The sequence below is a fragment of the Rutidosis leptorrhynchoides genome, chromosome 1, assembly GCF_046630445.1.
Source record: "Rutidosis leptorrhynchoides isolate AG116_Rl617_1_P2 chromosome 1, CSIRO_AGI_Rlap_v1, whole genome shotgun sequence".
NCBI lineage: Eukaryota > Viridiplantae > Streptophyta > Magnoliopsida > Asterales > Asteraceae > Rutidosis > Rutidosis leptorrhynchoides.
This window is the reverse complement of record NC_092333.1, coordinates 717,286,848-717,310,795: the sequence shown is the minus strand read 5'-3', so window position 1 is coordinate 717,310,795 and position 23,948 is coordinate 717,286,848. Positions and strand designations below refer to the sequence as shown.

The 23,948-nt window shown below is 32.1% G+C and overlaps 1 protein-coding gene across 1 annotated transcript; it reads left to right on the top strand.

Annotated features, from left to right (window-relative positions):
* The first annotated feature begins 21,635 nt into the window (after nt 1-21,635).
* LOC139886258 (uncharacterized) lies at nt 21,636-23,301 on the top strand. Its single transcript, XM_071870019.1, has 3 exons — nt 21,636-21,983; nt 22,141-22,921; nt 23,012-23,301. The coding sequence occupies exons 1-3, from the start codon at nt 21,636-21,638 to the stop codon at nt 23,299-23,301; spliced, it is 1,419 nt and encodes a 472-aa protein (XP_071726120.1).
* Nucleotides 23,302-23,948: the final 647 nt, after the last annotated feature.

The window sequence follows — 23,948 nt, the reverse complement described above, 5'->3', positions numbered from 1 at the left end:
GGAAACACTCAATAGAAAATCAATACTGGAAAGCGGATTATGCAAAACTATGAAGGAGGCTGTGGAGTGTGGACAAATACAAGGACCAAACCCTATATTCAAAGAATCCAGATAATTCTGTATCCGATGAAATATTTAGAGAATATCTTGCTCCGTACTCATGTTAAACTTTGTGGAAAATTTTTCTTCATCAACCTTCGATCATAGAAATTCTGAAAATATCATCATAAATATCTTCGATATTTCTGAGGATATTTTCATAACTCTTCTTGTCCGAAATTAGTTATCTCTTTGTGCTGTCCGTATTACATCATAAAGAAAACTGTTTTAGTTTCTTTATTCTGTAAAAATTCAAGTTTTAAATTATGAATGATTTTCTAGAGAAGTGTTGCGAATTGAAGCATGAGTTAATATAATATAATGACGTCCGGCCAACGTGATTATATTACAGTAAGTCATGCTGGAAGTTCTAATGAAACTTAATGATTCACAGATCATACCATCATCATGTGTCATGTTACACAACTCTTTCATTCTACTTAACCACTGAACAAATCAAGAAAATATATTCTTGATAGTTCTATCCTCAGGGATTCTGGTAATTCCACAAATCAAATCGTGCTATTAACTTTCCTTTCTGCATAGTATATTATGATCATTCGAAACTTCATACCTACAAATTCTGGACCATTATTCGCTTGACTTAAAGCCGCGAAGAGAAAACGAGAGCATGGAGCTCCAAAATATAAGGGAAAATATAAAGCCCAACAACAACACCGAAATCACAAACCGTGCATATCAATGTGTACAGCAACATGAATACACGGAAGAATGAAAAACATTATAACCCCAAGGTAATAGTAGAAGTTAACAGAATCCTCCGGTGGAAGTTGGAAAAAAAGAATGATCGATGCGACAGTCAGGATAAGGACAAGGATCAGAACTGGGTTAAACATTGTTACAATATTTAGATGTATGGATTAAGGAAAAAAGTATAGGAATGGTTAGAATAGTGAAACGGTAGTGGTTAATTTATAGTGAAAATATCGGACAGAACAATCGAGGCAGATCATCGCATTTAATTAAAGAGATCCTAATTTCCTCATTTACTGAAGAATTATATCTTATAGATTTCAAAGATTTTCTTTAATCCCTTGAATTCCGAAATTCAAACGTGAGTACGACAAAAATAAAGACGAATATCTATTACCTTATTTCACTCTTTTGTGACAGCTTCACTTGTACGCTTCACAGAATCGAATCGTTTTATCTATATTAATCAATAATGATAAAATTCTATTTATCAACTCATATTCGTCATGAAAACATTTTTATGGTTAACCATGACGACTTTACTCAAATTTCGGGACGAAATTTCTTTAACGGGTAAGTAATGTGACGACCTGGGAATTTTCGACCAAATTTAAACTTAATCTTTATATGAATTCGACACGATAAGAAAAGTTTGTTATGTTGAGTCTCAAAAACTTTGAACTATTTTCATAGATTGATTAAACTTCGACTGGCCTCGACGATTCACGAATCGCTGTTTGTAAATAGATACATAAATAATTTAATATATGAATATATAATTTGAAATATAAATTTGAAATATAAATTTGAAATATTATATGTTGTTGTTATTAAAACTAATTATATAAAATAAAATAAAAATATGATATTATGATAATTATTATTTAAGACATATCTATGTATATAAATAAAGTATATTAAATATATATTTTGTGATTTCGAATCTATTTAGTAAACGATAGAAACAACCAGTTATTATTCGAACGATATTACACGAGTAAAAAGGAACTTATGTGATTTTAAAGTAAAAGGTGACCTGAACATGAGTGATATAAATTATAGGCTTACTAGAAGTGTATTCAGAAATTAGTTATTAAATTTTAACATTTTTTTATATTTTACCTGGGATCGAGCGCGGATAGTGATTTAATTTTTATTTGATAAATTTAAAACAATTAATGACCAAATTCTTTTATAATAATGACTAAAATAAATAAATATAATTACTGTAAAAAATTGGGATTTTTCTGAATAAGTTTGTCCGCCACTGATTAACAACAGAGTACGAAATAATACCCAAATAAATATGTCGACCGAGAAACAGTTAATTGTTCATTCACGTGAATAATTTATTAAAAGTTACTATACATATTTTTGTTGCTAACAGGTAATTTGGGTGGAAAGGTTTTAAAAAGCAGTTTCTCTTTTTGAATTGTGGCTATGTATAATGTCCACATACAGAAAAAGCTAGTCGAATATATCAATAATTCAAGTAGGGTAACTAATCAAATTATGTGGCTTTGGAATGTACTGATTTCAATCGTTGAAATTAAGAAGATATTATAGAATTGATTACCCACAGTCTAAATCATATTATTCATATAAACACAAGTATGCATTAACAACCATTTATGAAAACAAAAATCATCATCTGTCAACTCCTATTATGCTAAATACTTATGAACTAAACACCTTGGAAACCACCGTCAACCACCACTTGAAACACTTAAACTATAACCATCAATTAATTCCGTTTTTCTATTTTGATCGAGCAACATCATAACCACCATCATCAACGATTCAAACTAACATCTTCATCATATCAAACACTACCATCCTCTTTCTTTCTTGTGAAACCACCATCGATCATCTTCTCCTACAACACATACATCTACACTGCATATGAAAACCCACCGGCACCACAATACGACCACCATGTGAGCATCACCGGACATCAATCACCACCCTTATCACTCACCACCTATTTAATCAACACCATCAAAACCACCTCATCTTCACCACCAACACAACATTTTAAAGCCTATTTGATTTTTCTGCTTCTTTGCAACTACTCGAAACATAATCGACCAACCCATTAACTTGTGTAATTGTTTGCAGCCGTAAACCATATTCCCCATCTACACCATCTACGGCCACCATCGCCAGCATACACAACCACCACCTTGGTTCATTCATCTCGACACTCTCCTCAATCTCCAATACCACCTCTCTCTTATCTCTCTCTCTCCACATTTTCCTTCGTTAAAAAAGACCACCATCACCATCAATCTCTTTATTAATTCTTCTTGTTATCTGTTTTTTCTTTGCAAATTAACCACCATCTAAAACACTTTCATCACCTCAACCAAAAACCGCTTGAACCACTGTTTTTCCTATTCAAAAACCGCCACCTGCTAGTGTCTACTATATATTTTTCTTTTGTATCGATTGTGATTTCAACCCAATTACTGTTACTGCAGCGAAGTCATTTCTGTTTTTCTTTCTTTTCCAGCTGATCGAACTACAGCCAAAGCTACTGCATTGATTTTTCGGTTTTTCTATTCCGGTTATCAAACACCACCAACACAGATTGTTAACTGCTATCGCTACTGTGTTTATATTTCTTTTTCCTTTCTTCGTTTGAACAAGACATGAGGTAAACACAAATGATGGTGGTGGAACCGTTATTAATATATGATGTTGTAGGGATGGGGTACGAAATAGTATTATTTTTAGTACGAAATACTATTAAATATGCTACAATTTTACACAAGTTATTTATTTATTTATCGAGTGGATATACTTAAACCTTGCTACAACACTTATAGGCAGTGTACCTAATCGTATTATAGTATAGTTTTTAGTAAGTCCGGTTCGTTCCACAGGGAAAGCTTGAGAAGTTTAACGCACACAAAATAGAAAAATAGAAAAATATATATCTATAAAGTAGTAGTATTATTATTATATAAAAGGGGGGTTTTTACCGTTTAATGACCGGTTTGTCAATTTTAAAACTTTAGTCGCAGTTAAAACCAAATGTAAAATATTAAAAATAAATACAAGACTTAAATTAAAGCATAAAGAAAATAACGATAATGAAATTGTGAATAATAAAAGTGCGATAAAATAAACTTGCGATAATTAAAAAGTACGATAATTAAAAGTGCAATACAATAACAATAAAAATGCGATAATTAGAAGTGCAATTAAATATAAAATAAAGGAAATTAAATATGAAATAAAAGAATTATGCTTATTTAAACTTCTGTAATCATGATGTTCGACGTGTTGATTTTAGTTTTATGCCCATGGGTTAATTGTCCTTTGTCCTGGATTATTTAATATGTCCGTCTGGTTTTTGTCCATAACAGTCCATCAGTCATAAATATAAAGTGCGAGTGTCCTCGTCATATTATCCTTATACCCGAAGTTAAATATTCCAACTAATTGGGGACTTAAACTGTAACAAGATTTTAATATTTTGTTTAATAATTACACCAGGATGTCGACTGAGTGTAACCCAAGGTTTTAATATTTTGTTATCAATTATACCAAGTGTCCTTGTACATAATTTCACACCTGTTTTAATTATTCTAGTGGCTATTAATCCATTCCCGTGTCCGGTTAAATGAACGATTATTCGTACATATAAATACCCCGCCCATCGTGTCCGATTGAGTGTATATGGTAATTTATAGGGACGCCCAATTGTAAATCTTAATATTAACATTAGCAAACTATCATTTAGTTAAACAAATATAAAGCCCATTAATAGCTCATAGTCTAATTTCCACAAGTGTCGTTCTTTTGTCCAAACCCCAATTATGGTACAAAGCCCAATTACCCAATTTTAGGAATTAGCCCAACATCATGATTACTTCGTTTTAAATAAGCATAATAATAACTTAGCTACGAGACATTAATGTAAAAAGGTTGAACATAACTTACAATGATTAAAAATAGCGTAGCGTTACACGGACAGAATTTCGACTTACACACTCAAACGATCTCTATCATAAATCTTATTATTATCATAATTTAAAATTAAAATTAAGATTATTGTTATATCTTATTAAGTTAACATTATGATAGAGATATAGAATATATATATTGATATTTGATATTAAGGGGTAAGATATAGAAATAGAAAGATAGATTTAGGATAAAAAAAATGTGTATCTCTAATTGAACGTAATACATAGCCTTTTATATGAATTGAAATTTTCATTTACAACCCCTGAACTATGCTCAATTAACAACTTTTTATTATTTAATATTATTCTTATTATGAATTATTTAAATATTATATTTTATTCTTGTGCATAGTTGACTCGTAATTTTTACACCGTTGCGTCGAGCGTTGAGAGTTGACTCATGTCCTGGTTCCGGATTTTCGAACGTCCTTTCGTACAATTTTATATTGTGTACTTTGCGTTTTGTAACTTGTACTCTTGTCATTTTTAGACGTTCTTCATCAATAATTTGAACCTTTTTGATTGTATCTTGTACTTTTGAGTTTTTTGGACCTTTGTCTTCAATTCGTCGTTTTCGCCTTTTATCTTCGCACTTATTTAATATAAACGAATATTACTTGAAAATGGAACAATTGCAACTAAAATCTTGTATTTCTTGGGGGATAATGCTATGAAATATATGTTCCTTTTTAGCCTTATCAATATTCCCACACTTAAGCGTTGCTTGTCCTCAAGCAATATAGTCTTGAAAAACACTTGAATCACTTCTTTATTCTTCACACTTTGTACATCAGTGATTTCAATACGGCGGTATAAACAATGGTAGTAACGATGTGGTTAAAGGTGGGTGTGTCTTTTATAGTTGCCTCGGGTTTAGGTCAACGACACTGGCAATCAAATAGCCGATTTTCTTTCGGTTTCCAAAGCAAAGTGCACATTTGAAAGGTGGTTTACAGTCCCACATGACTATAAAAATTTAGATCCTTTAAGGAAATTGGATCTTTATGAAAACATTTGATCTTTTGAAAATTCAAGCTAGATTTTACCCTAGACAAGTTTTCTGATTTGATCCATCATTGGTGTTGCACAATATATTTGTGGATCATTATTTTGGCTAAAACTTTTAGGCTCGTGTAATCCACTGCTATCCCGGTATCGGAAAGCACACATCCAGTTTACTTGTTCCGTATATTACCTTTCGGTAAACTACCGTCCGGTTGTAAAGGAAAGCGATGAACAAGAAACTGTTAAGGCAATGTCTAATGACATGCATTTGTTCATGGTCTAATTACGTGTCGGATGCTAGTACTATCCTTGGTAGGAGCAATAGTAAAGATCAACCTATGATTTTTCGGTCTGGCACAAGGTCCTGTCTCCGACCATGCTATGCAACCACCGTTCTTACGGTTGACACCCGATTTGGTTCAGGTGACCTAATGAATTCCAGGTGAATTCCTAGGATTTTACGTTCAATGGTAATGAACGCATTGAAAATAGGGTTTTCAGAAAACAAATAGGTTTGTATTTTTGATCAAAATATTTTCTCGTTCAAGCTCGAGTTTAGATATCATTGAATTCAATGAGTTTGAATTCTCAATCTTTAAGGTCAATCTCAAGGATTGAGTAATATCAGTCTTAAAAGCTGATTTTTAATCTTTAAGGAGATTATTCTTTTCTGGGGATCTGATTCATTAGTCTTATCAAGCTAATTTGCACGGTGCCCCCCCCCCCCCCATTGTACGAGATAAATCCTTCTCATGGTTAGGATAAATCTGACCACTTGGCGACCCTGTTTGATGCTGAGGTCCGTGGATTTCCAGCCGATTTTAGTGATGACTTTTCTAGATTTTTCGTCAACCTACAGCTGGTCTGGACGACAACTTCCTGACCTAAATCAAGAAGCGCGTGTCTTTTTCGGAAGACTTTACTTCCTTTTAATGATGGAATTGATTCATCGTGTAGATCCATCTCTTCTTTTCTTTCATCGGGTAAAACAGTTTAGTTTAGTCCAAAGCAAAAGTATTTTCAGTTATTTGTTACAAAAATATGTGACATATGTTTAAGATAACTTGGTAAATTTTTCCACACTTGGCTTTTATTTTCCTTTTTATCGTCCTCTATTCCATTTTAAATGAATTTCAACATTTTGGTTGTTTCTCAATTTATGTCCTTTCCGAGGTAACAACAATTTCGGTGTTAAAACCTAGTTTTATCGTTCATAAATATGTATAAACATGATTTTGAGTTCATTTAATTGAAAATTTTGAAAATTTTTACTAGAATTGGGTAGTCAGTATATAAGACTAGGGTTGTTCTTTATTATCAGAGAGCACTAGATTCTAATACAACTACTGCTTTACTAGTATTTTTAATGGTAACCAAGTGTATAAAGTAAAAAAAATTTTAAAATCCGAAAGAATTTAACCCCTTCCCACACTTAAGATCTTGCAATGCCCTCATTTGCAAGAAATCAGTAACAATTTAAATTATTGAGGGTGATTAGCGTAGAAAAATGATTAAATTTTACCAAAGTTTCAAACATATTGTTGTTTGTTTGTTGAATGATAAATGGTGCACGTCATTTGTTTATTCCGTCTTGTTTGTTATTTCACACATATTTTGCATCTTGTCGTCAAAATTACTTGCTTTTGCTGAACTTAATGCCAGTCTTTGAAAACGCGTTGTTTTACCCTGTCTTGTAAGATAAACTACAAACAAATATATACATACTATTTTTTTTTTTTTTAATGTTTTTGGCATACTTTAATTCAATAAGATTAAAAATAATGATAATAAAAGTTCTCGTCCCTCCCTCGGGTAAAGCAATTTCGGTTCAATGACCTAGTCTTCAACTTACGACAAATTTTAAAAATCATATTTTTAACCTAATGAGATAAAGTAAATTTTTGTTTTTAAATTCACACAATTTAAATATAAAATTCAAAATTAATATTAAAAATTCATACCAAACTTAAAATTTGAAATGCATAAAATTAAAAAATTCATATTAAAAATTCACACCAAACTTAATTTAAAAATTCATATTATAAATTCACACCAAACTTATATTAATTTTTCAAATATTTACAATTTTAAAAATATTGTTTTTACAAAGTTTACAATATTAATTTAAGATTTAAATATTAATTTTAAAAACATGGTAAAAATAAAATTAAAAATCTTTTTGGCTTTTTATCCCACTTTAATCAACCAAATATTATCAAAAATATGCGCCCCTCTTTTCGGTAAAGTAATTTCGGTTCCAAGACCTAATTTAACTCATGACGAATTTTTGAAATATTTTGGGTTGATTGATTAAAGATATTTATACCTTAAGAATAAACGTTAAATTTCGCAGTGATATAATAAATTTTTGAATGATATCAATAATTTCGGTCGCCAAACCTAATTTTATTTAATACCAATTTAATACTTTATAGCGAACAAATTAGCGTTTATTATCAAAAGGTTAAAAATAAAAATAAATAAAAAATAAAAACTGTACAGACTTACCTGTGAAATAGATTTCTTAGTTATATGATCTATCCCATTCATAAGATAGTCGGTTTAATTGGTTTTCCATAGCTACATAGGCGTAACCTCGAGCATTCAGTGTCTTTTCTTCTAAACATATGAACGGTCCGTCTCTGCATAAAGTAACAAATTCGGTATTTGAATAGGTTTGATTATTTGAACATTTACCTCCATGTGACCATTTTCCGCATTTGTGACATCTTTCTAGGTGTCGTGCTCTTCTTTTCGCTGCGGATTTTGATTTTCCTTTACCAAATTGTAACTTATTATCTTCGCATCTGGATTCTTTTCTAACTCCGTCCATTCTTTCTCTGATTACTGATACTATTTCACTCGGTAGTATGTCATTATTATGTTTAGTGATCAAAGCGTGTAGCATTAGACCATGGTTTAGTTCACAGGCAGTCTTCATTTTGTAAAAACCTAAAAAAAATAAAAATTCAGAATGGGGGGAGAAGACTAGTTCTTTAGGGTCTGCTAGGGAAAGACCATTCGGGTTCCATTTTCGAGAACTACACGAAAACAGAAAATCTAACTCTAACAGAAATACATATTATCCTTTAAAGACTTGATTCTCCCCACACTTAGTTAGCTGTGGTGTCAAAATTGTGATTAACTTCGTTGTCGACTTCCATCGGACCATGTATGTAATGTTTAACTCTGTGACCATTAACTTTAAATTCAATCCCATTTGAATTTATTAATTCTATCGTTCCGTATGGGAAAACTCTTTTGACTATGAATGGTCCAAACCATCTTGATTTCAATTTTCCAGGAAATAGCTTGAATCGTGAATTGAAAAGAAGAACTCTGTCTCCTTCTTTAAATTCTTTTGAACTTCTGATTCTTTTATCATGCCATTTCTTCGTTCTTTCTTTATAGATTAACGAATTTTCGTATGCTTCATGTCTTAATTCTTCTAATTCGTTTAGTTGACTTAATCGTAGACGTCCAGCTTCATGTAAATCAAGATTACATGATTTCAAAGCCCAAAATGCTTTGTGTTCAATTTCTACTGGAAGATGACATGCTTTTCCATAAACAAGTCTAAAAGGTGTGGTTCCAATAGGAGTTTTGTAGGCTGTTCTAAAAGCCCAGAGTGCATCCTCCAATTTAATGGACCATTCCTTCGGATTTGATCCTACGGTTTTCTCTAGAATAATTTTTAAAGCTCGGTTGGTATTTTCAACTTGTCCACTTGTTTGTGGATGATATGCGGTTGAGATTTTATGAGTTACTCCATAACGTTTGAGAACTTTCTCAAGTTGATTATTACAAAAATGAGTTCCCCGATCACTTATTAAAGCTTTCGGTGTTCCAAACCTTGCAAAAAGACGTTTTAAAAAGTTGACTACAACTCGTGCATTGTTAGTTGGGAGAGCTTGTGCTTCCGCCCATTTAGATACATAATCATTGGCTACGAGTATATATAGATTATTATGAGATTTTGGAAATGGACCCATAAAGTCAATACCCCAAATGTCAAATACTTCACATACTTGGATGACATTTTGTGGCATTTCATCACGTTGACTTATTTTTCCGGCCCTTTGACAAGCATCACAGGATTTGCAAAGAAGGTGTGCGTCTTTGTAAATTGTAGGCCAATAGAATCCAGCTTCATAAACTTTTCTTGCTGTTAGTTGAGGCCCATAATGCCCTCCTGTTGGTCCTGTGTGACAATGGTTTAATATTTTACTAGCTTCATCTCCAAATACACATCGGCGTATTATTCCATCGGGACAACTTTTAAACAGATGTGGATCTTCCCAAAAATAGTGTTTTATATCACTGAAGAATTTCTTTCGTCTTTGGTACGATAATCCTTTTTCAAGGAATCCACAAACTAAGTAGTTTGCATAGTCTGCAAACCATGGGATTTCTTTATAATCTATCTTCAATAGATATTCATCAGGAAAGTTGTCTTGTATGGCCGATTCATTTAGAACTTCTAACTCAGGATTTTCAAGACGAGAAAGATGATCAGCGGCGAGATTTTCTGCTCCTTTTTTATCTCGGATTTCAATATCGAACTCTTGTAAGAGTAAGATCCAATGGATTAATCTTGGTTTAGCATCTTGTTTTGAAAATAGGTATCTAAGAGCAGAATGGTCGGTATAGACCACCGTTTTTGCTAGAACGAGATATGATCGAAATTTGTCAAAAGCAAAGACAATAGCAAGGAGTTCTTTTTCAGTAGTTTTATAGTTTGTTTGTGCTCCTTGTAACGTCTTACTAGCATAATATATAGGTTGAAATCGTTTTTCAATCCTTTGTCCTAAAACGGCTCCCATTGCAAAATCACTTGCATCGCACATTAGTTCAAATGGTAGATTCCAATTTGGTGTTATCATGATCGGCGCATTAGTGAGTTTTTCTTTAAGAATATTAAAAGATTTGATACACTCATCTGAAAAGATGAATGGCGCATCCTTTTCTAGGAGTTTATTCATAGGAGTGGCAATTTTAGAAAAATCTTTTATGAAACGTCGGTAAAAACCGGCATGTCCTAGAAAACTCCTAACTCCTCTAACATTTGTGGGATGTGGAAGTTTAACAATTACATCTACTTTAGCTCTATCCACTTCAATTCCTTCTTTTGAAATTTTATGTCCAAGAACGATGCCTTCTTTAACCATGAAATGGCATTTCTCCCAATTAAGTACTAGATTTGATTGTTCGCATCTAAGAAGCATTCGTTCAAGATTAGCTAGACATGATTCAAATGTATCACCGAAGACTGAAAAGTCATCCATGAAAACTTCCATGCATTCTTCTATCATGTCATGAAAAATCGCCATCATACACCTTTGAAAGGTTGCAGGGGCGTTACAAAGTCCAAATGGCATGCGTTTGTAAGCAAAAGTACCATAAGGGCACGTGAATGTGGTTTTCTCTTGGTCCTCGGGTGCTATTGGAATTTGAAAATATCCGGAAAATCCATCTAGAAAACAATAGTAACTATTTCCGGCTAATCTTTCCAACATTTGATCTATGAAAGGTAAGGGAAAGTGATCTTTTCTGGTGGCGTCATTTAATTTTCTATAATCAATACATACACGCCATCCTGTTACAGTCCTAGTAGGAATAAGCTCATTTTTCTCATTTATAATGACAGTCATGCCACCCTTCTTAGGCACGCATTGAACTGGGCTTACCCATGGACTATCAGAGATTGGATAAATTAGACCTGCGTCTAGCAGTTTAATAATCTCTTTCTTAACTATATCTTGCATATTAGGATTTAGTCTTCGTTGGCGTTGCACATACGTTTTATGACCTTCTTCCATAAGGATTTTATGTGTGCAATATGAAGGACTTATTCCTTTAATATCATGAATCTTCCATGCAATGGCTGGTTTATGGGCTTTCAACACAGAAATGAGTTGTGATTTCTCATTTTCAGTAAGAGAAGACGATATTATTACAGGTAATTCAGATTCACCATGTAAATAAGCATATTCCAAATGGTTTGGAAGTGGCTTTAACTCTAATTTCGGAGGTTCTTCTATCGATGATTTGTATCGATATCTGTCTTCTTCTTTTAGCATTTGAATTTCTTCTGTTGTTGGTTCATATCCATTAGCTATAAGTGTAGCTAACATTTCAGCTTCATCAATTGGTTCATTACCTTCTCCTAAAGAACATTCTCCTGTTCCTTGTAATTCTGGAAATTCTTCTAATAATTCTGCATGTGCATCTATAGTTTGAATATAATAACATGTATCATCTGCAGATTGTGGTTGTTGCATTGCTCTATCAACTGAAAAGGTAACACTCTCGTCCTCTATACTTAGGGTCAGTTTCTTACCGAACACGTCTATCATTGCTTTAGCCGTGTTTAAGAATGGTCTTCCTAATATGAGAGGAACTTGAGAATCTTCTTCCATGTCCAAAACAACAAAATCTACTGGAAATACTAAATTACCAACTTTAACTAGCATGTTCTCCATTATCCCTCTAGAATATTTTATTGATCTATCGGCTAGTTGTATGCTTATTCTGGTTGGTTTCAATTCTCCAAGGTCTAGTTTAGCGTATAGTGAATACGGCATTAGATTTATACTAGCACCTAAGTCTGCCAATGCTTCTATTGAACTAAGACTACCCAGAAAACATGGAATTGTGAAACTTCCTGGATCAGATAGTTTTTCTGGTATCTTATTCAACAGCACTGCTGAACAATTAGCATTCATAGTAACAGCCGAGAGTTCTTCCATTTTCTTTCTATTTGAGATTAGATCTTTCAAGAATTTAGCATATCTAGGCATTCCTGAAATCACATCAATGAAAGGAAGATTTACATTTATCTGTTTAAACATATCCAAGAATTTGGATTGCTCGGCTTCAAGTTTCTCTTTCTTCATTTTACTCGGGTAAGGAAGTGGTGGTTGGTATGGTTTAACATAAGGTTTATCCTTAACTGTGTTATCTTCATTAACCTTTTCAACTACCGGTTCTTTTTTCTTATCTTGATCAGGTTGTGGTTCTTGTGGAGTAGGAATAGTTTCATCAGAAGTTACAGGTATTTCAGGTGGTTTAAGTGTTGTACCACTTCTTGTGGTAATGGCTTTAGCTGTTTCATTTCGGGGATTAGCATTTGTATCACTAGGTAGACTTCCCGGTTTTCTTTCACCTATTAACCTTGCTAGGTTACTTACTTCTTGTTCCAGATTTTGAATAGAAGCTTGTTGATTTCTAAATGCTTGAGCATTTTGTTCATTGGTTTGTTTCTGAGATGTGAAAAACTGCGTTTGAGTTTCAACTAGCTTCGTCATCATATCTTCTAAATTTGGCTTTTTATCATCGGTTTGTTGTGGTGGTTTGTTTTGAAAATTAGGTCTTTGCTGATTGTAAGTATTGTTGGATACTTGTTGATTACTAGGACCTTGTTGGTTGTTGTATGGAATATTTCGGTTATAATTCTGGTTTTGATTGTAAATAGGTCTTGGCGGTTGATAATTATTCTGATAATTATTTCCAGGCCTTTGTTTATGTATGAAATATTCTCTCTTTGTTCCATTGTTAATTCAATACTGAGACAATCTTTTGTCAAATGTGGTCCTCCACACTGCTCACAACTAATTCGTATTGAGTGAATATCTTTAGTCATCTTTTCCATTCGTCGTTCCACAGCATCTATCTTTGCGGAAATGGAATCTAAGTCATGGCTAGAATCGGCTCTAGCTGCTTTAGATGATCTAACGATATCTTTTTCTTGGTGCCACTCATGTGAGTGGGAAGCAGTGTTATCAATAATTTTGTAAGCATCAGTTTCGGTTTTCTTCATAATAGAACCACCAGCTGCTATATCTATGTCTTTCCTTGTAGTGATGTCGCATCCTTGGTAGAATATTTGTACTATTTGACAGGTGTCTAAACCATGTTGCGGACATCCTCTTAACAACTTTCCATATCTTGTCCATGCCTCATATAGAGTTTCATTTGGTTTCTGTGTAAACGTAACAATTTCTGCTTGAAGTCTTACGGCTTTAGATGCCGGAAAAAATTGTTTAAGAAATTTTTCAACTAATACGTCCCATGTATCGATCGCCCCTTCAGGTAACGATTCCAACCAATCTTTGGCTTCTCCCTTTAAAGTCCAGGGAAATAACATGAGATATATCTGTTCATCCTCCACTTCTCGGATTTTAAATAGTGTGCAGATCCTATTAAAGGTACGTAGATGTTCATTTGGATCTTCCTTCGGCGCACCACTAAATTGGCATTGATTAGTCACCATGTGTAGAATTTGTCCTTTGATTTCATAATCTGGCGCATTAATGTCTGGATGAGTAATTGCGTGACCTTGGCCAGTGCGTTTAGCTCTCATTCGGTCTTCCATACTTAGAGGTTCTAGATTTTCCATAATTGAATTTGTTGAATCGGAATCACTAGAGGATTCTGATTTAATGGTTCGTTCCTCAACAATCTCTGTTTGAATGATTGGTGGTTCCGGGGGAAAGTTTAGTGGTTCAGGATCTACGAACCGTTCCTGAATATTCTCCGGATTCTCAATTGTGAGGTCGGGTTCAAAAAATGGATTATCGGAAATTTGAACTGAAGTACTTGGTCGACTGGATGACGATTCTAAAGAAAAATCAACGGCGGTTATATTTGCTAAATGTCTTGATCTAGTTACAGGTGGTGAACGTACAAAAGGTGGTGAACGTCTTGCTCGGTGGATTCACAGAATATCCTATTAGTTATAAAAATAATAAGAAAAACTTATATAAGCTATCCAATTAATAGACTTTTCTGATTTTTTCCACGTTTCGAATAGCCAAAAGATGCAGCAGAGGGGCAGGATTCGTTTGGTCTCAATATAATTGAGGACTGTTTGGCTCCAATAACCCGGTCCACGTACAAATCCAACTATTACTACGAACCAGAAAAATGTCAACGTCTATTAACTTAACCACTTAGATAATTTTCCTTTTCGTTTAAGAAATATTAGATAAGAAGTAGATAAAATTCTATGTCCTATAACTAGAATGACGAGAAATAAGGAAGAAATAGATTGCGCGTCGAAAAGTGTCAAAAAATGAAAAAGGCGAAGAGTGGCTTGTAAGACTTAAAAACACGCGATTAATCCAACCTTATAACTATCACTATCTTAAAATTAAAACTACAAATGGAGATCACTAATTGGAATTGTAATTGATACATAGGTAAACGGCGTCGAAAAATAAGAAAATATCACGAAAAATAGCGTCGCAAAATTTTAAGGCACCTAAATCTTAGACTAAGGATTAAGCACTTAAGGGATTTTACGGCAAAGCCTAAAAATCTGGTAGTATAAAAATAACTACGGCAAAAAAAACTAAATTTAATACTAAAAGTTGTGACTATAGTCTAAAAACAAAACTAAAGGTAATAAAACTTAAAATATTTTTTTTTTTAATTTTATAGACAAAATCTTAAAAATATAATTTTTTTTTTAATTTTTTTTTTTTTTTTTTTTACAAATATAAATTAAGTGTGGGAAGGGGTCACGTGCTCATAGTCACATTCTGTATACATTACTTACATACATATGTAATGACTTTCGAGTGAAATGAATGGGGTCAATTGACCCCAGTGCCACACAAGTAGCTATGCCACTTGGGTTGAAGAGGTCCGTTTGTGGGCTGAAGAAAATGGAAGTGGGTGGCTCAATGATTAATTGAGAATGCTTTTAATTATCAAAAGGCAAAGAAATTTGAAGAATGGGAGATAAATATTCTCGTTTGTCAAGTGGGTGAAATTGTGATTGGGACACTAACACTTTTTTTTTTTTTTTTTTTTAAACGAATTTTTTTTTCTTAAAAAAAACGTTTTTTTTTTACAAATTTTTTTTTTTTTATATATATATTTTACAAGAACTAAAAAAAACTTAATAAAAAAAAACTTTTATGTGGCGTTTCGCTTCGGCGTGTCCCCGGCAGCGGCGCCAAAAATACTTGATGTTGTAGGGATGGGGTACGAAATAGTATTATTTTTAGTACGAAATACTATTAAATATGCTACAATTTTACACAAGTTATTTATTTATTTATCGAGTGGATATACTTAAACCTTGCTACAACACTTATAGGCAGTGTACCTAATCGTATTATAGTATAGTTTTTAGTAAGTCCGGTTCGTTCCACAGGGAAAGCTTGAGAAGTTTAACGCACACAAAATAGAAAAATAGAAAAATATATATCTATAAAGTAGTAGTATTATTATTATATAAAATGGGGGTTTTTACCGTTTAATGACCGGTTTGTCGATTTTAAAACTTTAGTCGCAGTTAAAACCAAATGTAAAATATTAAAAATAAATACAAGACTTAAATTAAAGCATAAAGAAAATAACGATAATGAAATTGTGAATAATAAAAGTGCGATAAAATAAACTTGCGATAATTAAAAAGTACGATAATTAAAAGTGCAATACAATAACAATAAAAATGCGATAATTAGAAGTGCAATTAAATATAAAATAAAGGAAATTAAATATGAAATAAAAGAATTATGCTTATTTAAACTTCCGTAATCATGATGTTCGACGTGTTGATTTTAGTTTTATGCCCATGGGTTAATTGTCCTTTGTCCTGGATTATTTAATATGTCCGTCTGGTTTTTGTCCATAACAGTCCATCAGTCATAAATATAAAGTGCGAGTGTCCTCGTCAAATTATCCTTATACCCGAAGTTAAATATTCCAACTAATTGGGGACTTAAACTGTAACAAGATTTTAATATTTTGTTTAATAATTACACCAGGATGTCGACTGAGTGTAACCCAAGGTTTTAATATTTTGTTATCAATTATACCAAGTGTCCTTGTACATAATTTCACACCTGTTTTAATTATTCTAGTGGCTATTAATCCATTCCCGTGTCCGGTTAAATGAACGATTATTCGTACATATAAATACCCCGCCCATCGTGTCCGATTGAGTGTATATGGTAATTTATAGGGACGCCCAATTGTAAATCTTAATATTAACATTAGCAAACTATCATTTAGTTAAACAAATATAAAGCCCATTAATAGCTCATAGTCTAATTTCCACAAGTGTCGTTCTTTTGTCCAAACCCCAATTATGGTACAAAGCCCAATTACCCAATTTTAGTAATTAGCCCAACATCATGATTACTTCGTTTTAAATAAGCATAATAATAACTTAGCTACGAGACATTAATGTAAAAAGGTTGAACATAACTTACAATGATTAAAAATAGCGTAGCGTTACACGGACAGAATTTCGACTTACACACTCAAACGATCTCTATCATAAATCTTATTATTATCATAATTTAAAATTAAAATTAAGATTATTGTTATATCTTATTAAGTTAACATTATGATAGAGATATAGAATATATATATTGATATTTGATATTAAGGGGTAAGATATAGAAATAGAAAGATAGATTTAGGATAAAAAAAATGTGTATCTCTAATTGAACGTAATACATAGCCTTTTATATGAATTGAAATTTTCATTTACAACCCCTGAACTATGCTCAATTAACAACTTTTTATTATTTAATATTATTCTTATTATGAATTATTTAAATATTATATTTTATTCTTGTGCATAGTTGACTCGTAATTTTTACACCGTTGCGTCGAGCGTTGAGAGTTGACTCATGTCCTGGTTCCGGATTTTCGAACGTCCTTTCGTACAATTTTATATTGTGTACTTTGCGTTTTGTAACTTGTACTCTTGTCATTTTTAGACGTTCTTCATCAATAATTTGAACCTTTTTGATTGTATCTTGTACTTTTGAGTTTTTTGGACCTTTGTGTCTTCAATTCGTCGTTTTCGCCTTTTGTCTTCGCACTTATTTAATATAAACGAATATTACTTGAAAATGGAACAATTGCAACTAAAATCTTGTATTTCTTGGGGGATAATGCTATGAAATATATGTTCCTTTTTAGCCTTATCAATATATTTAAATATTTATTATTTATAAAAAGCATTGTGTATCTATCGTGATCTGTCTGATTGTTTAAGATATTGGAGAGTGACTTTTGATGATGATAAATTGAGCTGTAAAGGGATTTTAGATACCGATTTTTTTTTGTTCTTGTCACATATCACAAACGTATTAAACCTGGGACATTTAAACCTGTTTTTCAATTGGGCCGAACCATCTGTTGGACTGATTTTGTTTAACCTGGGCCGATACCTTCTAGTGGGCCGTAAAATTTGTTGAAATTTCAGTTGGGCTGAAATATTATTCAGTTTTCTATTGGGCCACGATTCAATTTGTTTATTGGGCTTGTGGTGGACTGACTTCTTGCTGTACATAGTTAAGGTAGAAATGAAGTCAAATAATGATAATACAAGAATGATGATTAGACAAATGATGATCTTAGGATTTACGAATTTGATAAATGGATTCGATGATGATGTTATAAATAATAAGTGATAGCGAGGCGATGATAACAATATTATGATAAAAATGATATTGGCGAGTATGGTATTGATCATAGTTGAAGATTAGATGATATGTATGTGGGTATGATCGATGTTATATTGATGATGATAGTATGTTGAGGGTAACGATTACATGATCATGATAATGTTGATTTTATGATGATAAATGGTGATAAGAATTGATGATAATGATGGTGAGATGATAATGATATACGTAACATAATGATGATGTTAATCATGTTTATGTATGGCGATTATGAAGAGGTTTATGCTGTGATGTTTATGGATGGGTATGATAATGGGCACATGATCACAGTATATGATGATCATGACGATGATGATGTCGTGACGATGTTACACATGATGATATATGATATATAATATATGATATATGATAATGAATAAGGTTACTCGAAATAATAAGTTAATGATGATGACGATCGAATAAGATATTGAAGATCATTATTGATGATCGTGAGGTTATGATTTATGTTGATGAACCGAAGACGTTTAGGTTGTTATCGGGTTAGCGGGACGTCGCGGGTTCAAACCCGGACTTGGGCATTTTTTTAGGACTACTTTTTTGAGGTAGTTTACTTATTACTCATTATTATTATTATTATTATTATTACTATTATTATTATTATTATTATTATTATTATTATTATTATTATTATTATTATTATTATTATTATTATTATTATTATTATTATTATTATTAATATTGTTATTATTATTGTTATTATCATTAACATTAAAATTAATATTTTAATTGATATTATAACTATTATTATTATTATCATTATTACTATCATTAGTATTATTATCATTAACATGATTTTTATATATAAATTTATTTACATTATATTATTATCACTATTATTATCATTAGTATTATCATTATTACAGTATTACTATTTTTACTACAAACATAATAACATTATTATATAAATATTACATATAACAAATTACTTATTTTTGATATAATACCAACTACAAATATATATATATATATATATATATATATATATATATATATATATATATATATATATATATATATATATATATATATATATATATATATATATATATATATATATATATATACATACATATATGTACATTGTAATATAACTAAATATATGAATATTGATTATTTACAAAATAACTATATATAAAATATAACTGAAGATATAAAATATAAATAAAGTATATATATATATATTTATATAACTACAACACTTAATATATAAATATTATGTAGGAGAAATTATGTGATTATATGTGTTAATATATATACTTGATATAGGTTCGTGAATCCGAGGCCAACCTTGCATTGTTCAGTTCCGTCGTATGCATATTTTTACTACAAAATATCGTAGTGTGAGTTTCATTTGCTCCCCTTTTAAATGCTTTTGAAATATATATTTTTGGGACTGAGAATACATGCGCTGCTTTTATAACTGTTTTACGAATAGACACAAGTAATTGAAACTACATTATATGGTTGAATGATCGAAATCGAATATGCCCCTTTTTAGTCTGGTAATCTAAGAATTAGGGAACAGACACCCTAATTGACGCGAATCCTAAAGATAGATCTATCGGGCCTAACAAGCCCCATCCAAAGTATTGGATGCTTTAGTACTTCGAAATTTATCATGTCCGAAGGGAGTCCCGGAATGATGGGGATATTCTATATGCATCTTGTGAATGTCGATTACCAGGTGTTCAATCCATATGAATGATTTTTGTCTCTATGTATGGGACGTATATTTATGAGAAATGGAAATGAAAATCTTGTGGTCTATTAAAATGATGGAAATGATTGTTTATGATAAACTAATAAACTTACCAACCTTTTGGTTGACACTTTAAAGCATGTTTATTCTCAGGTATGAAAGAAATCTTCCGCTGTGCATTTGCTCATTTTAGAGATATCACTTGGAGTCATTCATTCATGACATATTTTAAAAGATGTTGCATTCGAGTCGTTGAGTTCATCAAGATTATTATTAAGTTAATAATAGTTGGATATATTATGAAATGGTATGCATGCCGTCAACTTTCGATGAAATGAAAGTTTGCCTTTTAAAAACGAATGCAATGTTTGTAAAATGTATCATATAGAGGTCAAGTACCTCGCGATGTAACCAAATGTAATATATTCGTCCAGATGGATTAGGACGGGTCTTTACACAAACCAAGATCAAAACCCTAGATCTTGATTAAAGAAGGAGAAGTCGTTCGTACGGAGAGAAAAAGAAGAGAGGTGTTTTTAGTCAATTTTAAATGGCGACCGACTTTAGTTGATGTCCGAAAAGGATTATGTGTTTCAATTTTTGCCCGAAAAGGATTATGATTTTAAAAACTGTGCAATTGAGGTAATATCGTAAACTTTATTAATGATCGTTAGTCAAATTTCGTTAAGTGCTCACATGTGTTTGGCATGTGCGACAAAATTACACGGTTGGTCTATGAACCTTATAAAAAAAATAAAAAGTTAATAATAAAGAAATAAAAAGTAATCAAAAATAAAATTAATTTAAGTTTTAAGTTTTTGAATTTTTTATTAAATTTTTTATTTTTTTTATAAGGTTCGGGGATCAACCGTGTGATTTTGTCCCTCACATGTCAAACACATGTGAGTACTTGACTAACTGATCGTTAATAAATATGACGATATTACCTCAATTATACACTTTTTTCAAATCATAATCCTTTTCGAGCAAAAATTGAAACACGTAATTTTTTCGGGCATTTGAAAAAGTCATATTACCTTTATTGTCAAATTTGTTATTATAGGTCACCTTTTCAGGTCATTTGTCTATTTACAAACAAGAAAATCTGGAAGATTAATAAAACATTTACAATTTTTTCTTTTTTCTTAATAAAAAAATGTGAACTTTGCAAAATAATGATACAACATGCTCATAAACTAATTCATACTCATCCTCTTGCGTATTATTTTGGAACCTCACAAATAATTCAACTTTTTATATACTAAAAATAACTTCCATTTCATTCATCTCAAAATAGACAACACCATTAATTTTAAATTATTTCGTATATCTTTTACGAATTAAATAAATAAATAACGAAAAAGAAGGAAAATAAGCAGCAATATAAATCACAAAAACAAAAAGTACTTCCGAAATACAATCTGGAGCCTATAAAAACTCGCACATAAAACCACTCTTTTCACTTTCAGCCCCCATTCTACTCCCCTCCCATCCTTCATTCAATTCCATTCCATTCAATCTAAATACTCTTTCATTCATATCATAACAAAATTATAACCCATTTCATTAAATTGCATATGACAAAATTAGCTCCTTAATTAAAAACCAATTGATCAATTTTGAACTTCTAAAGATATATCTACCAAAAAAATGGCTCCAGAAGATGGTGCCACCTCAGCATCAAGAAACACGGCCTGTGGTGGTGGTGGTGGTGGCGGTGGTGGACGAACGTCTAGTGGACAAGTTTTGAAAAAAGGGCCATGGACCGCCGCTGAAGACTCGATTTTAATGGAATATGTTAAGAAACATGGTGAAGGGAATTGGAATGCAGTGCAACGAAATTCAGGGTTGATGAGATGTGGAAAAAGTTGTAGGTTGCGATGGGCGAATCATTTACGTCCAAATTTGAAGAAAGGCGCCTTCACACCCGAAGAGGAACGACAAATTATCGAACTTCATGCGAAATTTGGGAATAAATGGGCTCGTATGGCTCTTCATGTATGTATATGAGCTGATTTTTTCTGATGACAGTCTTAAACGTTGTCTTTACAGAATTCGGATTGTTTGCACATTTGAAATAACAGAAGAAAAAAAAATCATTATTTGTTCTTATATAGAAATTTATATTTATGTATTTATATTTTTCTTATTTCAGCTTCAAGGAAGAACAGATAATGAGATCAAGAATTACTGGAATACAAGGTTAAAAAGACGTTTACGTGCCGGTTTACCAATTTATCCTGTTGATTTTCAACAACATCAACGGAGACATCAAGAACAATCGTTACAAAATCAGACGATTCCATTTTCATCTTGTTCTTCGTCATCTAATCGAGGTCTTAACTCGTTATCTCCGATGATGTTTGATACTATAAGTTATCCGGTGATGAATACGCCTTTTTATTTACAAAATTCACAATCTCAATTCAAGATTTTAAATTCAAACGGACAATTCGCGAATAGGAATAGCTCACCTTCTTCTATATCATTTTTCAATCAAGGGCTCCCGGTTCAATCTAATCATGTTCAAATACCGAAAATTGAAGAAGTTAAGTTGTTTGAAAATGTAGAAAATGAGCTCCCTTCAATCCAATCATCGTTTCAAGTAATTACTCCAACGTGTTCATCAAACGAGGTGAATGATCATTTAATCGTGCAATCGAACGATGTAGATAATGCAATTTCACCTTATGTATCTCCTCGTCGTAATAGTGGTTTATTAGAGGACGTTTTAGGTGAATCTCGAGCTTTATTAAGCTCTCAAATACTCTCAAATGAAAGTAATTCATCCGAAACTGATAAAGGTAAAGAAAAAGTCACACATGATTATTTCCTAATGGAAGAACCCGAAAATGTGACATTAGAATCGGTTTTTGAACCAACGGATCCAAACAAGACACCTTTGGAGGACTCAAGTTCGGCCCATTCATCAATAGGTGAGTTCCCAAATTCTCATATATGCAACAACAATACTCAATCTCATGAATGTAACGTATTCAGTAACATATTTTACATATATGTTTTAGAAATTGGAGAAAAATCACGAGGCGATGCGTTTGAAGATATGAATGTGATGGATGATGATTTCGCGTGCTGGCTCGATTTTCCATCGGGGTCACTTCAAGAGTGGTGTGGTGGAAGTGAAGATGCATCGAATGAAAAACGTGTTGATGAATCAAACACAAACACGGTTGGAGTGGACAACCAAGTCGAGATTTCGTGTTCTCAGGTTGCAACCACGGAGACAGACCAAGACCAAGATCATGAATGGACCATGGGGTCATGCTGCTGGAAAAACATGCCTGGTTTTAGCTAGATGGTTGATTAAGGTTGTATTTAGGTGAGAGTTAATGGTTAGCTCTCTGATTTCATGTTAACAGTCACACTAGTTAATTTGGTTAAACAGAACATAGTGTAGTATGCAATGGCGGAGCCAATAGGGGTGCTTTGGGGTGCTGAGCATCTCCTATTGAGCCCATATACTTCTAATCCATTACCATATCTCTAATGCTATTTGTTTTGAGCATCCCCTATTGAAAATGGCCATCCTGGATTTCTGAGTTAGTAATGTAATTTTTATGGGCAAATATGATATTTTGGATATATAAACCAAGTTATATCGCTAATTTCAGTTTAACGAAGTTACTTGGATAGTTTAAGAATTAGGGTTTATGTTTGAGGAAGAGATTTCAATCGACAGTATGGTTCCTGGAAGAAGAAAAGATGTTTCAAAATGTTTCATTAATTACCCCTGGTTATTATAGTTTAGTTAAGTTAAAATTCTCAAGTTTATTACTTTAGCACATTAGTCCCTAGTCCCTATATCTGTGATCCTATAAGGCTGTAAGTTATGGATGAGATGGTTTTAGTTGTTTTAAAATAGTTAGGCAGGAGAATTGTTTTGAGGTGAGTTCTAATTAATCAATATTTGCCTTTTCAATTATGATATACTTTTTATTTATT